At 42.1% G+C, this 23,201-nt stretch overlaps 3 protein-coding genes across 3 annotated transcripts; 2 read left to right on the top strand and 1 right to left on the bottom strand.

Moving 5' to 3' along the window:
- Positions 1-2,305: 2,305 nt before the first annotated feature.
- LOC140556614 (serine/threonine-protein kinase pim-1-like) lies at positions 2,306-4,665 on the bottom strand. Its single transcript, XM_072680694.1, has 7 exons — positions 4,641-4,665; positions 4,226-4,363; positions 3,954-4,048; positions 3,810-3,860; positions 3,314-3,689; positions 2,966-3,142; positions 2,306-2,367 (listed from the first exon to the last, which is right to left on the bottom strand). The coding sequence occupies exons 1-7, from the start codon at positions 4,663-4,665 to the stop codon at positions 2,306-2,308; spliced, it is 924 nt and encodes a 307-aa protein (XP_072536795.1).
- Positions 4,666-9,238: 4,573 nt separating this feature from the next.
- LOC140556613 (testis-specific serine/threonine-protein kinase 6-like) lies at positions 9,239-12,271 on the top strand. Its single transcript, XM_072680693.1, has 4 exons — positions 9,239-9,268; positions 10,205-11,028; positions 11,689-12,148; positions 12,236-12,271. Exons 1-4 carry the CDS (start codon positions 9,239-9,241, stop codon positions 12,269-12,271), a joined length of 1,350 nt encoding a protein of 449 aa, XP_072536794.1.
- Positions 12,272-12,280: 9 nt separating this feature from the next.
- Positions 12,281-21,930, top strand: LOC140556612 (serine/threonine-protein kinase pim-1-like). The gene is made up of 8 exons (XM_072680692.1): positions 12,281-12,452; positions 17,593-17,760; positions 17,938-18,032; positions 18,126-18,176; positions 18,300-18,675; positions 18,847-19,023; positions 19,300-19,377; positions 21,863-21,930. The coding sequence occupies exons 1-8, from the start codon at positions 12,281-12,283 to the stop codon at positions 21,928-21,930; spliced, it is 1,185 nt and encodes a 394-aa protein (XP_072536793.1).
- Positions 21,931-23,201: the final 1,271 nt, after the last annotated feature.

Below are 23,201 nucleotides of genomic sequence, written 5' to 3'. Positions count from 1 at the left end.
GAAACGAACTACTTTAGCCAAGGTAGATATCTTACACATTTATTACTGATCTGATAACCGTTTAACTCCCTTATCAACACTATCATCTTGAAAATATACCCTTCTTGAACAGCAATTTATGAGAGTTTATTAAACCCAGGACAAAATAACACTGGAAAAATGAGGAATGGGGGTATTTTATATCCTTTTTGGACAGATTAGCGACAATTTTAACTTCAGTAACTGCTCACAAAATTGGTGACACAGCATCAAGGTTTGAACTGCCAACCTTCTCAAATCCACTTCTCTAACCTTCATTCAGAAACAGAAGACTAGCGAATGTTCGCTAATAGATGATCCTATGCAGTTGAACTCATTTCTGGATCACGAAGGCAAGAGGAAAAGATCTAATTGACTCTGAAAGAGGGTTCAGTATTGGGACACAGATGACCGTAGCCTCAGTCTCCGACTGCTCATCTGGTTGAAAGCACATATTCGCAGTCAGTGAGCGTGATGTTCATGTGATACTGGGATATGTACGAAAACCGGACGAGCAGATGTTACTCAGATGATGGAGAATGGCAGTGCAGGATATGATCAGCCTGTCAGCATGAACAGTCCGTCCACACCTACATAGACAAGAGTGTTAAAGCCAGGCTACTGTGCAGAAACCGCTTGATACAAAGACAAATGACCACCTGAGAGCTTAGCGGTGCGACAATCACAGGCACTGCTGAGACAGTCTGATTTCTAATGCTTCACCATATTCTCCACAAGTGGGTGAGTGCATGTGTGGCCTACCTGAAGAGAACAGTACAGACCTGAACGCTTGACCCCTACAGTAAGTGGTCTGGTTGTTCGGTTATGCTGTGGAGGGCATTATGCTGGTCTTCTGTAAATGATAGAACTCAAATCCTATGGCTTTCAAACTCACCAGATCTCAACCTAGTTGAACTTCAATGGGACTCATGCCTTAGCACTCTCCACCACCATCAATAAAACTGAGGGACTATCTTTTAGAAGAGTGGTATTCATCCCTACAGAGCAGTTCCAGAAACTTGTAGCACATTGAAGCTGTTCTAGAAGCTTATGGTGGCTCAACACCTTAGTGAGACACATTATGTTGATTTTTTCTTCCAATTGTCCCCCATCTGTGTGTGTATATAATATAGAGTCATACTGAGTATTTACTTTATTTGTCTGGCCTAAACTACAGGCACCTGAATGGCCAATGATCCTGTGAATAATGTTCATTGACCAACAAAGATAAAACAAAAAAAAAAAACAGCAAGAAAGTTCAAACCAAAAGGTAATGCTGCCATCCAGTGTCAGCAATGCACAGTTCACAATCCACAACAGTGGTCAACAAAGCTCCTGAATATCCATCTTCCTACAGAGCCACAGGGCTCAGTTGTAGGGTAGATGAAGCTGATGTTAATTATGAGAGAGCTGCAATGTCGGCCTATGTACAGGGTTTAAGTAGTAGGTTAATGTAGCAGGTAAATTGATATGTCTTTGGTTCACAGTCCTATATTTGATCTTAAATTGACATTTTCTTCAAGTTTTATGTGCTTTGATTAGAAGTATTTAAAAACAGCAGCAGTACAAATTGATATGAGCCAGTATGACTAGAGTAGCTTAGTGTTTTTTGGTGGATTGGTAGATTAAGCATTGGTAGATCAGCATGTGTTTATTTAACCAGTATCATTGTCTTAAAGTTTATAAATGATCTTTTGAGACATTACACCACTAGAGCACATTCATTTCTCACCATGAACTTGTGGAATGGCTTTATCATGAATACAGTGTCTTTATGCAATGCCAAATGTATGGGTGTAACTAGACGTTAGCATGATGATACACGTAAATGACGTGAGCTGCAACGTTTTTTAGAGTTTATTTTCTTAATGAAACAAGCCAAGCCTTTCTGACTGCTTACCTCCTTTGATCTGATGGAGGCCTCCCCCTAGCATCTACACTCACTCCTACTCCTACACTACTACCTACACCTCACACTAGCTTCTACACTCACTCCTACACTACTACCTACACCTCGCACTCACTCCTACACCTCACACTAGCTTCTACACATCATACTGGCTTCTACACTCATTCCTACACCTCACACTAGCTTCTACACTCACTCCTACACTACTACCTACACCTCGCACTCACTCCTACACCTCACACTAGCTTCTACACATCATACTGGCTTCTACACTCACTCCTACACTTCACCCTAGCTTCTACACTCACTTCTATACTAATCCCTACACCTCACAGTAGCTTGTTCACTCAATGAGTCACAGACTGTGCCACATTTGTGTTATCCCCTAATGTTGTTGTGATCTGTCTCAGCAGGCCACCACAGGATTCTCTTTCCACAGCCTGAAACACAAACCAAACAATATGCATTAGATACAGATGCACTCCTTAAGATTTGCAATGCTGAGATTATTTCATGTTAATTCATATTTCTAGAAAGTTAGGAGCATGTACTAATATCACACTATCAGCTCCTCTCTATTACCAAAAGACATATTTTATCTTGTACTGCTTTTTCTCTTAGCATTAACTTCCTTTTCTCCCTGGCTAACCTGATCCTAGGCTGACTCGCTGCATTGGAACCAACTGTGCTGCAAGATCTGCTGAAAAGTAGGCCTCCTGGATGGTTTGTACTGCAGGCACCAGCTAATCAGATTGCAGCATTCTGTGTAGAGTGATGGGATTGGATGAGAGAAAGATGCTTCAGCATGACATTTAGCTTTTCTTTTCTTTTAATGATCTCTACATTTCAAAAAGACTACCATGCTATATACACAGATCTGAACTTCTACATTTGGGGACACCTGGTATGTACTGCGATCCTTCAGCTTTAGTTCTGCATATTCTCCCAACTACAGATCTAGTTTCTGATTTCTGTCTCTTCCACTTAGATATGTGTCTGTTTTCTTCTTGTTTACCAAGATGCTCCCATTTATCTTACCACTGGATAGGCCGTCCTCAAAGCACAGAGGTCCCTCGAGGATATCCAGGCCGTTTCTAAAGGGCAGGAATCCACATACCATCCTGAACAGAAGGACTCCTAATGACCACACTGTTGCAGGCCTGGCGTGGTACCTCCGCTTTAGGAGGAATTCTGGAGGCCAGTATTCCAAGGTGCCTGAGAACATAACAGAGGAAGAGAAATAAGGAGAGCTGAGCACAGATCTTCATTTCTATCTTCATTTAACAGCTCAAGTGGCTATGGGACATCAGGCTCCTCTGAGGATCCTCATTTTGTAAGCAATATGTGAATTTTGTAGTGATTTCAGTGCCCTAAACTCAAATATACCTGCATAATCAGTATGTCCAGCCTTCCTGACCCAGTCACCACAGCCAAAATCAATGAGCTTTAGCTCCGAGGTGTCCGTGTTGATGAGGAAGTTCTCTGTTTTGATATCCCGGTGCAGGACACCTCGCTTGTGGCATTTTTTTGCCGCCCCAACTGCCTGGACCATTAAGTTTCTGGCCATGTCTTCAGTGATGGAACCTCCGAAGTTGTCAATGAAGGCATCCAAGTCCATGCAGGGGTGAGGACGCTCAAGGATTAAAATGTAGCGCTCAGGCTCATCAAACCAGTCGATGAGCTTTATAATATTGCTAACGGGTGGCTCACTCAACGTCTGCATGAGAGCCACTTCAGCAGGGACGGACTTGGAGTCATCAGGCTGCAGGAAAACGTGAGATCAGATAATGAGAACTGATCATGTGAAATCCAGTTCTGTGTTACTACTAGTATGCTTTATGGACAGGTTTTGAAGGTAAAACTGGGTTCTAGGTACACTTACACTTTGGACGTATAGATCACCTTCCTGTTTTGGGACAAATTTAATGGCCACCTGCACACAAGGATAATACAAGGTATTTGGATTATGGGGACTGAAAAGACAATAGAGGAGATAATGAAGTTATGGAGAGACTGAGGTAACAACCTGTAGGAGATCGGAGAGACGTGTTCCCGCGAAGACTGTTCCAAAGCTTCCTTCGCCCAGTTTCCTTCCAAAAATATATAAATCATCAAAGGTATCTGTGGAAAATAGTGGTGAACATGAATATTAGCTCTCTTTAGATCTTTTATCATGAGTTTATCTATTAACATCACCTGCTGTGCAGGGGGCAGTGGAATTTACATCATGTAAACTTGGATAATTAAAGGTTTACTTATATACACAAGACCTTCTTCAGGTCTGACCAATGAACTGACCTGGCTTGGTGGGACGGTTTACGGTCCCTTTCCTCTTCTTCCTGGTAGAGGCTTCAGTATCAGGAACTGGACTCGTTCCTACCAGAACACTGCGGCTGAATTCCACCTCTGTCCTTTTCCTTTTTCTTCCACCACCATCTGTGTACAGGATGATTTGTATTTTTAATGGAATTTCATAGACCGTGAGCTGTGTATATTTCTGCTAATGGTAATACTAGACAGGGACATAACATTGATATACTATTTTCTTACGGTAAAGTGCTGTTTAAATGTGCTGAAACTGCACTAGTGTCCATAAACAATGTTGCTAAGTAAAGAGCATTTTTGTCCCTTCACTAAAGTTCAGATTCAAAAGTGGCCTTCAAACAAAAGCAGCTCTAATAAGTAAAACTTCAGCAGGAGTGTATGGACTGACCTGTATGTTTAGAGCGCTGCTCCATCGTTTTCTGAGTGTTTTCGTTCATTGAACTCAACAGAAATGACCAACTTTCAAGTTGTACAGTTTTGCAGTTCTGCATCACTACCCTCATTTATTGTGACATCATAATGAGCTTGTTGCCACGGTGATGTACTGAAATCTAGACATGGGCCATGTATACTCTATATGTATGTATAGGGGTGTGTGTGTGTGTGTGTGAGCGAGAGAAAGATAGAGCACTCATTGCTGACACAGATGTGCAAATGCACACACACAGCTTGTCTAGTCCCTGTGGAGAAATACTGCCAACAAAATAGGACTCTCTGGAGCAGATAAACAATAATGTCTTGTGTTGTACACCATGCCTAATGCCAGGTGTGGGCTAGAGGGGTGTAAAACCCCCCAGTATTGAGCTGTGGAGCAGTGGAACTGTGTTCTCTGAAACGGAGGTGCTCCATCCAGTACGTTTGGGATGAGTTGGCGATGAGGTGGGGTGGTGATCATCCAACATTCTGACCTCTCTAATGCTCTTATTGCTGAATGCAATCCAATCCTCACAGCATTGCTCTGAAATTGAGTAGAAAGTTTTCCCTGGACATTAATATAGTTGAATATACTTAATTTCTGAAGAAACAATGAATAAGCAGGTGTCCAAATACTTTTGTCAGACCAAAAGACAGCTAACACAAACACGCCTTCAAAAGCACACCATCTACAGGCGTCGTCCAACATGGCTACTGCAATGTTAGCATGCCAGATTACAGCCTCATCCAACATCACTACCATGGTGTTAGTGCGCTGGCTAAGGGCCTTGTCCAACACGCAATGTTAGACAAGGCCCGCTTTCCAGCTCGCTGACGCCGCATAGAAATAATTGGATGGAATAGTGTTGTGTGGTCTGACCCCAGCCACTTTCTTTGTCTCCCTTTTACATTAACACTTATGACATTTAGCAGACGCTCTTATCCAGAGCGACTTACAAAAGTGCTTCACTGCTTAGTTAAGAAAAACTCAGCTAGTTTGAAATGAAACAACATTCCACCGGGACCATGATGTAACATAGACACAGTGCATACAGAAAACAAGAGCAACACAATGCAGACAAAGAATAATAAATAATTAGGGGTAGTGTTCAAATTATGCAGTGTGCAATAAATATCTGTTAAGTAATAATTAATAATGGTCTGTTAGGAATTACAGAGTTCATATCTTATCATATCTAATATTTAGAATGTGCTTCTCTGACCTTCTCCAGCAATACCTTCAATAAAAGACATCCAGTGCAGTTCAGCTCTGGGAGAGATTCAGTGTTTGTGTTTTTGCTAGGCAGCAAGTTTTATTTAGTATTTTTTTTTATTAGCAGCAGATCTTTAAGTCCTGTAAGTTGTGAGGTGGGCGGGGCCTCCATGAGCATTAATGAGAGCCTTGGGTCACCAGTTCACCGGTTCTCCTTCCTTGAAGCACTTTTGGTAGGTACTGACCACTGCATACTGGGAACCCCCTACAAGACCTGCCTGAGGTTTTGGAGATGTTCTGACCCAGCTTGAATTTTGGGCAGCAAAGGGTATGTTTGTTGGTGTTTGAGTTTGATGGTTTAACTGGTTTACCTGCAGGACCAACCTAACCAAGTTCGTCCACCAGAATAGCCAGCTTGACCAAACTGTCGACCAGCATGACCTGCAATGGATTTTGATCAGCATAGGATGTGGTGTTGTTATTTGACCTGACCAAGCTTGTCAATCATTATGACCAAGCTGGTTGACCAGTATGAGTGTGATGAACTAACTGGTTCATCAGCATGGCCAACTTGTCCAAGCTTTCAAGTCATACTGGTTTTCTAGTTTGGTTTAGCTGGTCAACAAATTTGGTCATTCTTATGATGTTGGTCAACTAGCTTGGTCATATTGTAATACAATAGATCATTCTAGTAATATAGAATGATCTATTGTATCAAAGGCTGCACTAAGGTCTAGTAGGACTAATAAAGATACGTAGCCTTGATCAGAGGCAAGAAGGAGATCATTCGTAATCTTCACTAGGGCTGTCTCTGTGCTGTGATTGAGTCTAAATCCAGACTGGAATTTCTCATACATGTAATTTTTACTCAGGTATAAGCAGAGTTGTTGGGCCACAGCTTTTTCTAATATCTTAGATATGAATGTTAAGTTTGAGATGGGTCTATAATTAGATAATACGCTAGGATCAAGATTTGGTTTCTTGATTAGAGGTTTTATAACTGCTATTTTAAGGGTTTGGGGTACATGCCCAAGGCTAAGGGATGAATTTACAATTGTTAAAAGAGGTCCGATTATAATTGGGAGAATTTCTTTTAGCAATTTAGAGGGAATCGGGTCGAGTGTACATGTTGTACAATTAGCTGAGGATATAATTTTTTCTAGTTCAGGCTGTGGAAGTAGGTAGAAGGCTTCCAGCCTTTGTTCTACAACTAAGTTATGTTCTAAAGCAACTACATCAGGTGACGGCCATGTTTGATTTAATAAGCAGGGTTGGATTTGTTGTCTAATATTTTCTATTTTATTACTAAAATAGTCCATAAAAACATGACTGGTTAAAGATGTTGGGATCTGGGGTTGAGTATCTGCCTGGCTTTTAGTAAGTTTAGAGATCTCATTAAAAATAATTTTGGGATTGTTTTTGTTTTTCTCGATCAGCGAGGCCAGATACGCTGAGCGAGCTTTAATGAGTGCCTTTCTATATTGACTAGAGGTGTTCAACTCTGCGTGGAAGGACAGCCTTAGTTTGGTCGTCCGCCATTTGCGCTCTAGTTTGTTTTAAGGTACGAGTATGATCACTGTACCACGGTGCGAGCCTTTTTGGCCTCATCATTTTATTTTTGAACGGTGCTACTTTGTCTAAGGTTGATCGAAGGGTATTCTCTAGATCGTTTGTTAATTTAACGAGCTCCGTTTGGTCTGACGAAGTGTAAGCTAAGGTTGATGGGGGTGGAGATTTTTAGTAAACTGTACAGCTGTCATTGGTGTTATTGTGCGCTTTAGGCAGTGTTGGGGAGAAGAATTTACATTTTGCCTAAGATGAAGCTCAAAGAAGATTAGATAATGGTCTGGTATTACTGAGCTTTGAGGTAGAATATTTAGCTGATCAATGCTAACACCCAGGGTCAGGACTAAATCTAGGGTATGATTACAGTAATGTGTGGGTCCAGTTACGTTTTGTATAATGCCAACAGAATCTAAAATTGATACAAGCGCCTTTTTAATATTCATTTTGAAAAAGCAGACGATCCATTAACAATCTCCTACTATTATAACTTTGTTGCTGCACACTGCCAAGTCTGCAGCAAAATTACTAAATTCTTTTAAAAATTCAGAGTAGGGCCCTGGAGGCCTATAAATATTAATCAGTGAGAAAACATTTTTATTTGTGGCCGGATTTGATATATTAATGTAGATAAGCTCAAAAGAGGTGAAGGTGTTACAGTGTTTTTGAATAATCTCTAGTGTATTCTGGTAGATTATACATACTCCACCTCCTCTGCCTGATAATCTAGGGCTATGTACATATTTATAGTCTGCGGGGGTGGCTTCATTTAGAGCTATATATTGATCAGGTCTAATCCAGGTTTCGGTTAGGCAGAAAACATCTAGTTTCTGATCGCATATCATTTCATTTACGATCACTGCTTTCGAGGATAGTGATCTAATGTTAACTAGATGTTCTCTGTTTGGCTTTAATCGCGTGGGGTGGACACCATCCCTACCTAAAAAAAAACAGGCTTGCCCTCAAACTTTAACCAGTTATCTATGAAGCCCACATGATTTTCGGAACACCACTTGGACATCCAGCGCTTCAGCGCTGTGAGTCGGCTGTATGGTCAGTATGGTCTTGCTGGTCATACTGGTAGACCAGTTAAACCATTAACCTCAAATAAAAACATACACTATACTGGTCAAGAATTAAACTGGTCTACAAGCTTGACCAGCTGAAACTGGCCAGTCTATTAGTCTAGGATTATTACAGTAATAGCTGCTTGTTTGAGGGTCACACCAGTAATAAACACTGAACCATTTCCCCTTATATTAAGTGCAGATGATCTTTTTCCCAGAATGCTCAGCTCCTTTATGCACCTTTCTTTGGGAAATCTCCACCACGTCTTAACAGGAAGCTGGAGACCCTGAATCAGTACTTCTGCTATAAAGCTCTGTGAATCCCGTCATTCAGACCTGATCTGAACTTCAGTATGAGTGAGGGTTCATTCAGCAGACCTGGCTGTGTTCAATCAGCTCAGTCTGATTAGCACTGCAGTTTGGGTTATGTGCTGCTGAAGTAACTGAAGGGGCAAATACTTTTTCACAGGGCTGATCTGCATGCAAAATACATTTGTTGTGTAAATCAATGCAGTAGTGTTTTTAGTGATTTATAAGGTTCTCTTTATCTAGAACATTTTGATGGACGTTCTAAAAGAAATCACTGCAAATCTGCAGTAACAGAGAACCACCAGAGGGGGGCAGTACTTTTGCACAGCACTGTGTGTACAGTCAATGAAGGACACAGTTCTGCTTCTCAGAACACTGTAGCGTGCCCAGGCTCCACCCTCCATTGTGATGTCATCGATGATGTCACGGAATCGGAACACCTATAAAAGGGCAGGTTGTCCCTCATTGGCTCAGTTACGATTCAGCAGATCGCGAGACAGTTGATTCCTACGGTACTATTGGTGCGGACATCATTTGGTGGACACTTATCTAGATCCTTATTATCTAGAACCTAGAAACAGATTCTACATCTGCTTCTCTCGCACAGAGGACGAGGTAAGAACCATTTATTAATTACTGATTACAACACCACCAAACCGCTCGAGCCAAAAGAAGGCTGGCGTCACATTATGCTAATGAGTGTGTGAGTCTAGAACCCCAACTGGACGTAATGCACAAGGCTTTGTCTTTCACTCCACACTAAAGGTTCTGTGTTGTGAGCAGAGAGCTCCTTCATCAGAACTTCAAATGCAGGTCCGTAAAGACCATGACCAGAACCATTGCTTTTTAGTGTTTATCCCTCTTTCTATGGAACAGAACCCCTTCTGTATTAGGACATGACACTTGTGGGAGTTGGGGAATTTAGGATGATGAGGTGGGATGGTGAAAAGTCAACATCCTGACTTCACTAACACTCTTGTGGCTGAATGCAATCAAATCCACACAGCAGTGCTCCTCCAAAGTCTGAACAGTAGAGACAGTTACTCCAACTTCATACTTCATACCCTTAATTTCAGAAGAAGCAATGAGCAGCTGTCCCAATACTTTTGTCAATACAGTATATATTGTACATACACTTCTGAAAAATCCAACAAACAAATGTTAATTATTTAAAAAATAACATAGAGATTCTGGTCAGATGATGCCTTTTTTTGACACAGATCTGCCTTTAGGGGGCGATACACTCAAAAACACTTAAATTCTCTAAAAGCCCTTCTTCTAATGTAACGCTGTGTTCAGTTTCTGAGTTGAACAGTTTTGTAATTAGTTATGTAAGAAAGCGCTCTCCCAGTCCAGTGGTTTGACTTCTTTGTTTAATATCTACAGCTTATTATTCCAATTCAAATACCTCTACCTTCTGTTTGCAGGGAAAACATGGAAACTGATGACATTCTGACATTTTTTGGGTACGACGTGTTGAGCGTCATCGGTGAAGGGACTTTCGGCACAGTTAAGCTGGCCTCATCTGAAAGGCACCCAAACCAGGTGGCCATCAAAATAATGGACTACGAGGCACAATCCCAGGAACTCGCCATTCTCAGAAGAGTAAAGCACCCTCACATCATTCAGGTGCATGAAATTATTGAGATGCAGGAACGTGTGTACATTGTGATGGAGGCTGCTGCCACGGATCTCCTTCATCATATCGTTGAGACTGGCCCCATCCCCACTGACCAGGCCAAAACGTGGTTCTCCCAGCTTCTCAGCGCGGTGGACTTCCTGCACCAGCAGAACATTGTCCATCGAGACCTCAAATTAAATAATGTTCTGCTGACCTTTGATGGTCAAATCAAACTGGCCGACTTTGGATTAGGATGCTTCTCAAGAGGCTTCCCTGACCTATGCAAGACATTGTGTGGAAATCCTTACTACTGCGCACCTGAGATAAACATGCGTCAGAGGTATGATCCAAAGAAGAGCGATGTGTGGAGCCTCGGTGTGATTTATTATGCCATGGTTACTGCGTCCTTGCCCTTCTACGACTCTATGAAGGCTATGATCCCAATTCTCCAGCGGAGATCCTTGGAGTATCCAGAGGAGGTTGCAGTGGAGGAACCCTGCAAAGCCTTCATCTCCTACATGCTGCAGAAAGATCCTGTCACTCGGCCTTCAGTGAAAGAGGTGGCTCGGCACCCCTGGCTAAAATCAAGGCAAGAACTTTAAGTCGAACGTTGTGCTGGATATCAAGTCCAAGCTCAATGTTTATATACACTTAATCATATACCAAATGTTTGGGGACACACCGATTATAATGAAATCATTCAGCAACTTTAAGTTACACACACACAGCTTGTCTAGTCAGTTTAGAGAAGTACCGCCAATAGAATAGGAATCTCTGGAGCAGATAAACATGAACCTATTTGCACCATGCTGCCTAATGCCAGGATAGGGCTGCAGGGGTACAAAGCCCCCCAGCATTGAGCTGTGAAGTAGTGGAAGAACTATGTTCTCTGGAGAATGATGGTGGTGCTTCACCCAGTGCTTTTGGGATGAGTTAGGGAGTTGGGGATGACGAGGTGGGGTGGTGATCATCATCCAACATCCTGACCTCACTAACTAACACTCTTGTGGTTGAATGCAATCAAATCCTCAAAGCAATGCTCCTGCCAAAATCTAACTGTCTCTCTGCACAGTGTGACAGTTACTCCAAGAAAAGCAGGATAAACTCTTTTTTTTTCATAGCCTTGATTTCAGTAGACACTATGAATGAGCAGGTGTCCCAATATTTTTGTCCATGTAGTGTAGATAAAGTATAGTGTCAGCTCACTAACAATAAGTACATTTCTCTGTTGCTTCTCTACCATCTCCAGAGTTATCGGCAGGTTTTTAGTGGTACCTGTTGATGAAGAGGATGGGGGAAGCTGCTCTCATCAAGAGGTCCTCCCGCTCCAGGAGGACGACTGCAGTGGAGCTGGAAGCGTAGAGGTCGTGAGGGAGAAGATTGGCTGCTTCAGCTGTGCTTCACTTAAGAAGGCAGCTCAAACCTATGTTGCAGCACCGATCCTCAGAGCTTCTCGAGCACTTCAAAGAAGAATTAGGAAGTTCTTCAAAAGGACGTCCATGGTGCACGACTTCTCCTCGTCTTCTCAGCAGGGTGCTCGTCATTCTGCTGCCTCTACAGAAGCTCCTGCTTCTTCATGTTCTGAGCAGAGACGCGAGGATGGGACTCCAGGTATCTTGCTCCATGAACCAGTGGTAGAGACGGAAGCTGTGGAGGCACAGCCAACAATGAGGCTGGGAAACAGGAGGCTGAGATTCCCCAAGTTTAATGTATGTGAGTCGAGTGTTGAGAGATTGTGATGGTCCAAAACTTTCAGTTTCAGTTGTTCAATCTTTGTCCTTTTGTTCCTCCAACAGATCCTGAAGAAGACGAACAGGGTTCACCCCCTGTAGACATCAAGCATGGCTCCTGGTAACGATAACCTTCTGGCTGGATCCGGCTCTGAAGGGAATGTCCCACTCCATGGGCTGGTAGAGGAAGCAGAACCTGTTGTCCCTCAGCCCACAGTGATGCAGGAAACCAGGAGCCCTTCAGGAGGCTTCAGGAGTTTTGATGGGAAGGATCCATCTCAGGGTGAAGTCTCGCTCCATGGGCCATTGGTGGAGGACCCTTTTCTCCCAAGGTCTGGGTTCCTCTTTTGAGTCTTGGTTCCTCTCAAGGTTTCTTCCTCTCGATCTGAGGGAGTTTTTCCTTGCCACTGTCGCTCCTGGCTTGCTCTAAAGAGGCTCAGACCCGGCTTTCTGATTCCTGTGCGATGACGTCCACCGTAAAAAATTAATGCTAATTACGTAATTTTTAATATTAAATAATTGCTTTAGAGTAAAGATTTAATGAAGGAACGTCTTTGAGTAAGACATGTCAGTCCAAAGGGTGCGCTAATGTATTCACACTGTTCTCTCTGTGTCCTTTAGAGATCTACTGAGGTCTTACGGCCATACCGACTGAAAATGTTGTGACGTGTAATAACTAAGCAGATAGTGAGTGAACCTCGCTGAGTACTTGAACCGCCGGGTGGCTTGCTCGCAAACAAAGAAGTCGAGCCGAAGCTGGCCTAAACACACCATGGTCAGAGACGGGAACCTCTCTGGGTACATCAAGGTTCCAAACCATTTAATTCTCAGCGTCGAACTGAGCGTTGAAGCCCCTTAAGTCCCCCCCCCCCCCCCCCCCCCGTCTCAGGTGAAACATATTAATTTAACATGACGTGATGAGCCTGAATCAAACACTGAACCGAATCAAGACACTGAACCGAACATACATGAACATATATGAACAAGAACCGAATCCATGAATCAAAACCAGAACGGAAACACAACAAAAGTCATTCTGTGAGCGTGTGGGCGGCGGCTCGGAATCGCCCTGGGGGAGGGCGTGATACAGAGGGGCTGACACCTTCAATGATTTTGAGAGGGTCTTACATGCTTTAACTTCATCCAGACTTGATTACTGTAATGGGCTTCACGCTGGTGTCGGTCAGGCCTCCATCGCACAGCAACAGTTAAAACACTGCTGCTGGTCTTTTAACAAGAACACGTTATCTAGAACACATCTCGCCCATATTTGCGTCCCTTTATTGGCTTCCTGTCTGTTTTAGGATTGATTAAGATTTTGCTCTTTGTTTATAAGTCATTGAACGATTTGGCTCCACCTCTCTCTGAGCTTTTGTAGCCATTCGTTCCATCAAGGTCACTCAGATCTGCTGACCAGCTCCTTCAGGTGGTCCCTAAATCCAGGCTGATGCACTAAACTATACCTAAACTATAAAATGAGTTGCCACCACATGCCAGACGAGCCCCAACACTGCAATTTTTAAAATCCCGTCTCAAATCTCATTTTTTATTCTTAGGCCTTTTAATGTAGTTGAGAGTTAATGTTGTGTTTTTGTTTTGGTTTGTTTTATGTTTGTCTTCCCTGTTTATTACTTTACTATTACTTTGATCAGCATTAGTTCTTTTATGTGCTTTATAAATAAAATTACATATGAAGCTGAATCTGTCAATGTCAGTCATAATTTGCTAGATCAGATTGTGTCTTTAGCTTATGATGATTTGGGAGAAGACTGTAAGAGCGGGGGTGGGGGGGGTGGAGTTCATGTTGCTCCTTCTACATTGTGGAAGGAAGCCAAGTCCCACTTCTGATTAGTGGAGCCAGGAATGATGACAGAGTTACAGGGGAGGTGATTGGGTGGGGCAGATTTGTAGACGTAGAGATGGAAGAGGTGAAGTTTATAGGAGGTCCGATTAGGGAGGAGGGGCTTCATGCATGTTGCTCCTCCCAATTTTCACTGTTTTAGGAGAAAACACCCTGAGTCATGGTTTTCCCAACACCACCCAACAGCTACACTACTCTTATTTCTGTTTAAATCTTAATATTTCATTTAATAAACTTTAAAAAGCTGAGGACAGAAAACTTCCCCCAATTAAAGAATCACATATATGTAGATGTAGGTGACAACACCACCAGAAACTCCCAATGCATGTTTAACACCAGAAGAAGAAAATGGGTGTGACTACACAGGTGATAAAAAGACTGTCCAAACAAAGAAACAACCTTTCTGAGTTTATCTAGCCAGGTAAACAAACACCCAACAGAGAGAACCAACAGAACTCTCTCTGAGTTTATCCAGCCAGGTAAACAAACACCCAACAGAGAGAACCAACAGAACTTTCTTTAAGTTTATCCAGCCAGGTAAACAAACACCCAACAGAGAGAACCAACAGAACTCTCTCTGAGTTTATCCAGCCAGATAAACAAACACCCAACAGAGAGAACCAACAGAACTCTCTCTGAGTTTATCCAGCCAGGTAAACAAACACCCAACAGAGAGAACCAAAGGGCCTAACTCTAATCACCTTAGAACCCTTTAGAATTTCAGCTGGACATCTAATCAGTGTTTCCACAGCTACTTTCTTCAAATCAAGCTTGCAACGGGTATTCACGACCTGAACAAGGGTAAAGCAAACATTTCCTTTACTTGCAACTGTGAACTTTTCCTAAACCAGAAGCCAGAAGGACGAGCATTCCCAGAAGCTGTACCTGGCACATCAAGGAATGGTGAAAATTTCCTTGAATCAGCTGAGGACGACAACCACTGGATATTTGAGAAAATATCCGTCACGTGTGACTGAACTTTAACATCTGGGCATAGTTTAGCGAAAGAATCATTAATCCTAAAGTTGAATGCTGAATTTTATTTTATTTTATTTTTATTTTTTTCTTTCTGAAAGAACCAGTGAGTGCTGTTAGACCCTGCAGACTCAGATCTGTGAGCGCAGCGACTTCAATCTTCTTTGCATGCAACCTCTCTGAAATACAGCCACATTAGCAGATAGTTTATTAAAGCTAAGTGGTAGTTCCAAATCATACTGCATCTAAATCACATGTATTTAACTATTGAGGTGTTCTTGGAAGGACTTCTCTTGGAAAGGAGACTCGTGATCACCGTGGAGAGAGCCCGCCAATTCAGGGTGCCCCTCTGCTCTCTCCCTAGACAGAGGAACACCTTGTGTTTTATACCCTATTACACGTCATATGTTGTTGTGCTGCTCCCATATGCAGGATGTCAGTATCTTATCCATAAGGGATAAAAAATCAGCCCCCACCACTGTTTAACGTACATGGTCTACATGCTAAAGACACAGCTGACCCCTTAACATTCCTGTCACGTACACTGGAAAGTATGTCCAGTCTAAACAACAGCCTATTTTTACTTAATTCATGTATAGTTTATCAAATTAGGCCTGGGAATGGATCTTGCTCTCCTTTCCCAAGTCTAGGCCATGGGCCTCACCATATTATTCCTCAACTCCATACCATTTCCTCAGGTCTATGAACATTTGCATAGCTAATGAATACACTACATACTGCCCCCCTTTTGAACTTCATCAGAGGCTCAAGCAAACAGAAGAGTAACATACACATGGTTACATGTGTATCTAAACAACAATTCCTTCAAAGTGTGCCTTCTTCAGCACCAAATTTAAGTGTGAGAGCAAAAACCTGCCAGGCAGCTATCTTACCTTAAATGTCCCTCAATCACTCAAGACAGGAAAAACTCTCTCATGGTACCTTTGCCCTCAGCGACCACATGCTGTACTCCATGCCAATGTAAAAAGAAGAAATGTCTTACCGATGTATATAGTGAATATGGAAGCCTACAAGTATGAGTAAAATACATGTGGAACCTCACTGAACAAAAAATAATGTGTACTTTCAGGCTGGTCGACCCATCGGACCTTCCACTACACCTGTCCCTGCCTGCCATTACTACCCATAGTGTCAAGAAAAGAACAAAACCCCTGAGGTCACACTGTACTTACTCAATAATAAAATACATTTTATTACATACATCTTACAACTTGTTTACAATAATCAAGGATATAATAATATAATAAACAATGGGTTATACATATAAAAACTACCATGTCTACATTTAATGTGTTTAAGGTACATATAGTTATATATGACAAGTTTAAAATGTGTCACACTGCAATGCCTCAGCAGCGGTGTTCCTTGATGTAGATCATGTGGATGCCTTTACAATGTCCTTGTTCAAAAGGTCTTCAGATCTCCAGATACCTCCTATACCTCATTCCAACACACACACCTGAGAAACCTATTTCTTTAACACTGCTGTTCTACAATCATCACCACTTAACTCTATTTACTGGATCCATCTATCTATTATCTCTTGTATCACCCCTGTACATCTCTTCTATCACCTCGTTAAGCTAACTTTCACGCTATCACTCGAATCTGCTGACGTCTTACAATCCTAAGAGAGGAAGGGCCCTAGCTCTCGAAACCTGCATGGCACAGATTACCGTGGCCTTATCAATGTTACTCACTGCTTTTTCAACAATTCCAGAGCAATGCTGTGAGGATTTGATTGCATTCAGCAACAAGAGCATCAGAGAGGTCAGAATATTGGATGATCACCACCCCACCTCATCACCAACTCTCCAACTCATCCCAAACGTACTGGATGGAGCACCTCTGTTTTAGAGAACACAGTTCCACTGCTCCACAGCTCAATACTGGGGGGTTTTACACCCCTCTAGCCCACACCTGGCATTAGGCATGGTGTACAACACAAGACATTATTGTTTATCTGTCCTATTTTGTTGGCAGTATTTCTCTACAGGGACAAGACAAGCTGTGTGTGTGCATTTGCACATCTGTGTCAGCAATGGGTGCTCTATCTTTCTCTCTCTCTCTCTCACACACACACACATTTCTATACATACATATAGAGTATACATGGCCCATGTCTAGATTTCAGTACATCACCGTGGCAACAAGCTCATTATGATGTCACAATAAATGAGGGTAGTGATGCAGAACTGCAAAACTGTACAACTTGAAAGTTGGTCATTTCTGTTGAGTTCAATGAACGAAAACACTCAGAAAACGATGGAGCAGCGCTCTAAACATACAGGTCAGTCCATACACTCCTGCTGAAGTTTTACTTATTAGAGCTGCTTTTGTTTTAAGGCCACTTTTGAATCTGAACTTTAGTGAAGGGACAAAATGCGCTTTACTTAGCAACATTGTTTATGGACACTAGTGCAGTTTTAGCACATTTAAACAGCACTTTACCGTAAGAAAATAGTATATCAATGTTATGTACCTGTCTAGTATTACCATTAGCAGAAATATACACAGCTCACGGTCTATGAAATTCCATTAAAAATACAAATCATCCTGTACACAGATGGTGGTGGAAGAAAAAGGAAAAGGACAGAGGTGGAATCCAGCCGCAGTGTTCTGGTAGGAACGAGTCCAGTTCCTGATACTGAAGCCTCTACCAGGAAGAAGAGGAAAGGGACCGTAAACCGTCCCAAGGATACAACTCATGGACAGACGAAGGCCACCAAGCCAGGTCAGTTCACTGGTCAGACCTGAAGAAGGTCTTGTGTATATAAGGGAACCTTTAATTATCCAAGTTTACATGATGTAAATTCCACTGCCCCCTGCACAGCAGGTGATGTTAATAGATAAACTCATGATAAATTATCTAAAGAGAGCTAATATTCATGTTCACCACTATTTTCCACAGATACCTTTGATGATTTATATATTTTTGGAAGGAAACTGGGCGAAGGAGGCTTTGGAACAGTCTTCGCGGGAACACGTCTCTCCGATCTCCTACAGGTTGTTACCTCAGTCTCTCCATAACTTCATTATCTCCTCTATTGTCTTTTCAGTCCCCATAATCCAAATACCTTGTATTATGCTTGTGTGCAGGTGGCCATTAAATTTGTCCCAAAACAGGAAGGTGATCTATACGTCCAAAGTGTAAGTGTACCTAGAACCCAGTTTTACCTTCAAAACCTGTCCATAAAGCATACTAGTAGTAACACAGAACTGGATTTCACATGATCAGTTCTCATTATCTGATCTCACAATATTTTCCTGCAGCCTGCTGACTCCAAGTCCGTGCCTGCTGAAGTGGCTCTCATGCAGACGATGAGTGAGCCACCCGTTAGCAATATTATAAAGCTCATCGACTGGTTTGATGAGCCTGAGCGCTACATTTTAATCCTTGAGCGTCCTCACCCCTGCATGGACTTGGATGCCTTCATTGACAACTTCGGAGGTTCCATCACTGAAGACATGGCCAGAAACTTAATGGTCCAGGCAGTTGGGGTGGCAAAAAAATGCCACAAGCGAGGTGTCCTGCACCGGGACATCAAAACAGAGAACTTCCTCATCAACACGGACACCTCAGAGCTAAAGCTCATTGATTTTGGCTGTGGTGACTGGGTCAGGAAGGCTGGACATACTGATTATGCAGGTACATTTGAGTTTAGGGCACTGAAATCACTACAAAATTCACACATTGCTTACAAAATGAGGATCCTCAGAGGAGCCTGATGTCCCATAGCCACTTGAGCTGTTAAATGAAGATAGAAATGAAGATCTGTGCTCAGCTCTCCTTTTTTCTCTTCCTCTGTTATGTTCTCAGGCACCTTGGAATACTGGCCTCCAGAATTCCTCCTAAAGCGGAGGTACCACGCCAGGCCTGCAACAGTGTGGTCGTTAGGAGTCCTTCTGTTCAGGATGGTATGTGGATTCCTGCCCTTTAGAAACGGCCTGGATATCCTCGAGGGACTTCTGTGCTTTGAGGACGGCCTATCCAGTGGTAAGATAAATGGGAGCATCTTGGTAAACAAGAAGAAAACAGACACATATCTAAGTGGAAGAGACAGAAATCAGAAACTAGATCTGTAGTTGGGAGAATATGCAGAACTAAAGCTGAAGGATCGCAGTACATACCAGGTGTCCCCAAATGTAGAAGTTCAGATCTGTGTATATAGCATGGTAGCCTTTTTGAAATGTAGAGATCATTAAAAGAAAAGAAAAGCTAAATGTCATGCTGAAGCATCTTTCTCTCATCCAATCCCATCACTCTACACAGAATGCTGCAATCTGATTAGCTGGTGCCTGCAGTACAAACCATCCAGGAGGCCTACTTTTCAGCAGATCTTGCAGCACAGTTGGTTCCAATGCAGCGAGTCAGCCTAGGATCAGGTTAGCCAGGGAGAAAAGGAAGTTAATGCTAAGAGAAGAAGCAGTACAAGATAAAATGTCTTTTGGTGATAGAGAGGAGCCGATAGTGTGATATTAGTACATGCTCCTGACTTTCTAGAAATATCAATTAACATGAAATAATCTCAGCATTGCAAATCTTGAGAAGTGCATCTGTATCTAATGCATATTGTTTGGTTTGTGTTTTAGGCTGTGGAAAGAAAATTCTGTGGTGGTCTGCTGAGACAGATCACAATATAACACAAATGTGGCACAGTCTGTGACCCACTGAGTGAACAAGCTAGTGTGAGGTGTAGGGATTAGTGTAGAAGTGAGTGTAGAAGCTAGTGTGAGGTGTAGAAGCAAGTGTAAAATGTAGTGTAGGGTGTAGTAGTGAGTGTAGAACCTAGAGTGAGGTGTAGTAGTGAGTGTAGAAGCTAGTGTGAGGTGTAGAAGCAAGTGTAAAAGGTAGTGTAGGATGTAGTAGTGAGTGTAGAACCTAGAGTGAGGTGTAGTAGTGAGTGTAGAAGCTAGTGTGAGGTGTAGTAGTGAGTGTGAAGTGTAGAAGTTAGGGTGAGGTGTAGGAGTGAGTGTCAAGTGTAGGAGTGAGTGTAGAAGTTAGTGTGAGATGTAGGAGTGAGTGTAGAAGTCAGTATGAAGTGTAGAAGCTAGTGTAAGGTGTAGGTAGTGTAGAAGCTAGTGTGAGGTGTAGGTAGTAGTGTAGAAGTGAGTATAGAAGCTAGTGTGAGGTGTAGGAGTGACTGTAGGAGCTAGGGTAAGGTGTAGGAGTGAGTGTAGAAGCTTGGGTGAGGTGTAGAAGTATGGGTGAGGTGTAGGAGTGGGTGTAGAAGTTAGTTTGAGGTGTAAGAGTAAATGTAGAAGCTAGGGTGAAGTGTAGGTAGTAGTGTAGAAGCCAGTATGGTGTGTAGAAGCTAGTGTGAGGTGTAGGAGTGAGTGTAGAAGCTAGTGTGAGGTGTAGGTAGTAGTGTAGAAGTAAGTGTAGAAGCTAGAGTGAGATGTAGGAGTGAGTGTAGATACTAGGGTGAGGCCTCCATCAGATCAAAGGAGGTAAGCAGTCAGAAAGGCTTGGCTTGTTTAATCAAGAAAATAAACTATGAAACGTTGCAGCTCTTGATATTTACGTGTATCACCATGCTAACGTCTGGTTACACCCATACATTTGGCATTGCATAAAGACACTGTATTCATGATGAAGCCATTCCACAAGTTCATGGTGAGAAATGAATGTGCTCTATTGGTGTAATGTCTCAAAAGATCATTTATAAACTTTAAGACAATGATACTGGTTAAATAAACACATGCTGATCTACCAATGCTTAATCTACCAATCCACCAAAAAAGACTAAGGTACTCTAGTCATACTGGCTCATATCAATTTGTACTGCTGCTCTTTTTAAATACTTCTAATCAAAGCACATAAAACTTGTCAATGTAATTTCAAATATAGGACTGTGAACCAAAGACATATCATCTTACCTGCTACATCGACCTACTACTTAAACCCTGTACATAGGCCCACACTGCAGTTCTCTCATAATTAACATCAGCTTCATCTACCCTACAACTGAGCCCTGTGGCTCTGTAGGAAGATGGATATTCAGGAGCTTTGTTGACCACTGTTGTGGATTGTAAACTGAGCATTGCTGGCACTGGATGGCAGCATTATCTTTTGGTTTTACCTTTCTTGCTGTTTTTTTTATCTTTGTTGGTGAATGAACTTTTATTAACGATTTTGTAATGATTATTCACAGGATCGTTGGCCATTCAGGTGTCTGTAGTTTAGGCTGGACGAATAAAGTCAATACATAGTATGACTCTATATTATATACACACAGAGATGGGGGACAATTGGAAGAAAAATCAGCATAATGTGTCTCACTAAGGTGCCGCTTTCACATTGTTCATACGATTCCTGAGCTATAAATATCTTTTCTTCTTCATCATTCTTCTTTGAAATTTGAATTTCTAAATTTAATAGAAGTATACATACAACCAAAATGTCTTTTGAAAGTATGCCATTCATCGCGTTGCAAGGTAAAAAGTTCAGAGGCATCCGCGAAACTCGATGTCGGCCCACTGTACAAGACGACACTGTCATTTTCTTCATGATAATAGAACCCGAAATAATCACTGTTAGACAAACGCCATGCATGAATCGTGTCAGCGTCTTTCAAGAGCAATCGTCTTTTAGTCAGTTTTATCTTTTTGGGAGTATCGAACTCCATGGTTATTACGACTATTTTCTTAGACCGCAGCACAAACATAGACCCTTTAAATCCGTCGGCCTACAGGGTCTCACAATAACAGAACAGAACAGTGTCTTACAATAAGCTACTAAGAATAAGAGGAAAGTAGAAGAGACCATTGAGAAGGGATGGAGAAACAGTTTTTACCCTCTTGTCTGTGTCTGACTTCTCTTCCTCACTCCAAAGTCCATACCGCTCTCATACAGGGTCTGATAGCCAGCTTCAGTCATGTGACTCTCATCTCGCACTCGTAGAAGCAGCATCCCCCTCGTCAGTACCCTGATGTTCCCGTCTTGATTTTGTAGATTTCCATCAGCATCATGAAACAGCAAGAATATTGCGTACAGCAACAAGAAAATAAACTGTTTAATCCAATAAACCTCCCCGGGCCTAAAGTTGCTCATTTCTGAGTTTGGAGTCTTAATAATGGCACGTATGTCAATTACAATTTTATATCTGTTTGGTTTAAGAGTAATTTACAAAGTAATTCCAACATAAAAGGCTCAGTCATAGCTGCCTCTTTTAGTAATGCATTTCTTGGGTTAGCTGAAGGACAATGAAATCTGCCAGTTGCTCAATTCATGTAAAACACAGGACTGTGATTACACACAGAAAGAAAACTCATTAGCTTGGAAAAATGGCTAGAAATATCTAGTTGTATCTAACCATGTGTCCATTTCATCATGAATATATAGGAGCACTTTGTAGTTCTACACTTACGTACTACAGTCTATCTGTTTCTCTGTAAACTTTCTCACGTCCTGTGGACACTGATGAAAGACCAGAAGAACACAAACTGTGTAGCAGCAGATGAGCGATCAGCTCTGACTTTACACCTACAAGGTGGAGAAGCAACACCAGTAGGAGTTTCTAATAGAGTGGACAGAGAGTGGACAGTCTTTAACAACTCCAGCAGCACGGCCGTCTGATCCACACGTACCAGCACTACACACATTCACCTTGTCAGTGTGACTGCAATGATCCACCCTCCGCATAACACCAGTGCTCTGTGGTGGTCCTGTGGGGTCCTGACCAATGAAGAACAGGGTAATAAAGTAGACAGAGGAACAGATGTACTACAGTCTGTAACTCTACAACTACTCAGTGCTCCTATACAGTACGTGGAGCTGATAAAATGGACACTGTAGAAACAAGAATTTGATGTTATGGCTGATTGGTGCTGACCTTCCCAAGACATACAAGATGAGCTAAGAAAAGAGAGACCTGACTATTTTCCCTTTTTACATGAACATCAACTCACCTCTTACTCTTTTAAGAGCTGATCTGTCGATTCCCCGAGGTACAAAATCAAGCACTAAATGACAACTGGTCATGTTAATGCAAGGATGGGTGGGAGCCTGAAATGATAATCCTTATTCTTCATCATCACATGCCATTGTTATTTTACAGTAAAAATCAAACACACAATAATAAAACTGTAAAATAAAAAAGTCTATCAAGGATCCCTGATGTGGTTCATGATCAATAATATTATTAACTTTCTTTCAGCTTCTTCCTCAAAGGA

This window comes from Salminus brasiliensis, chromosome 5, assembly GCF_030463535.1.
Source record: "Salminus brasiliensis chromosome 5, fSalBra1.hap2, whole genome shotgun sequence".
Taxonomy (NCBI): domain Eukaryota; kingdom Metazoa; phylum Chordata; class Actinopteri; order Characiformes; family Bryconidae; genus Salminus; species Salminus brasiliensis.
Note: the sequence above shows the minus strand (reverse complement) of the source record. Positions and strands in the feature narration are given on the sequence as shown.

Bases quoted from the DNA above. Each gene is read 5' to 3' on its own strand.
- LOC140556614 (XM_072680694.1), bottom strand. From the start codon at position 4,665: ATGGAGCAGCGCTCTAAACATACAG. The intron at 4,364-4,640 runs GTCAGTCCATAC...TCCTGTACACAG, and splicing joins GCAGCGCTCTAAACATACAG to ATGGTGGTGGAAGAAAAAGG. The intron at 3,861-3,953 runs GTTGTTACCTCA...CCTTGTGTGCAG, and splicing joins GTCTCTCCGATCTCCTACAG to GTGGCCATTAAATTTGTCCC.
- LOC140556613 (XM_072680693.1), top strand. From the start codon at position 9,239: ATGTCACGGAATCGGAACACCTATAAAAGG. The intron at 11,029-11,688 runs GCAAGAACTTTA...TACCATCTCCAG, and splicing joins CACCCCTGGCTAAAATCAAG to AGTTATCGGCAGGTTTTTAG. The intron at 12,149-12,235 runs GTATGTGAGTCG...TTCCTCCAACAG, and splicing joins TGAGATTCCCCAAGTTTAAT to ATCCTGAAGAAGACGAACAG.
- LOC140556612 (XM_072680692.1), top strand. From the start codon at position 12,281: ATGGCTCCTGGTAACGATAACCTTCTGGCTGGATCCGGCTCTGAAGGG. The intron at 17,761-17,937 runs GTCAGTTCACTG...TATTTTCCACAG, and splicing joins GACGAAGGCCACCAAGCCAG to ATACCTTTGATGATTTATAT. The intron at 18,033-18,125 runs GTTGTTACCTCA...GCTTGTGTGCAG, and splicing joins GTCTCTCCGATCTCCTACAG to GTGGCCATTAAATTTGTCCC.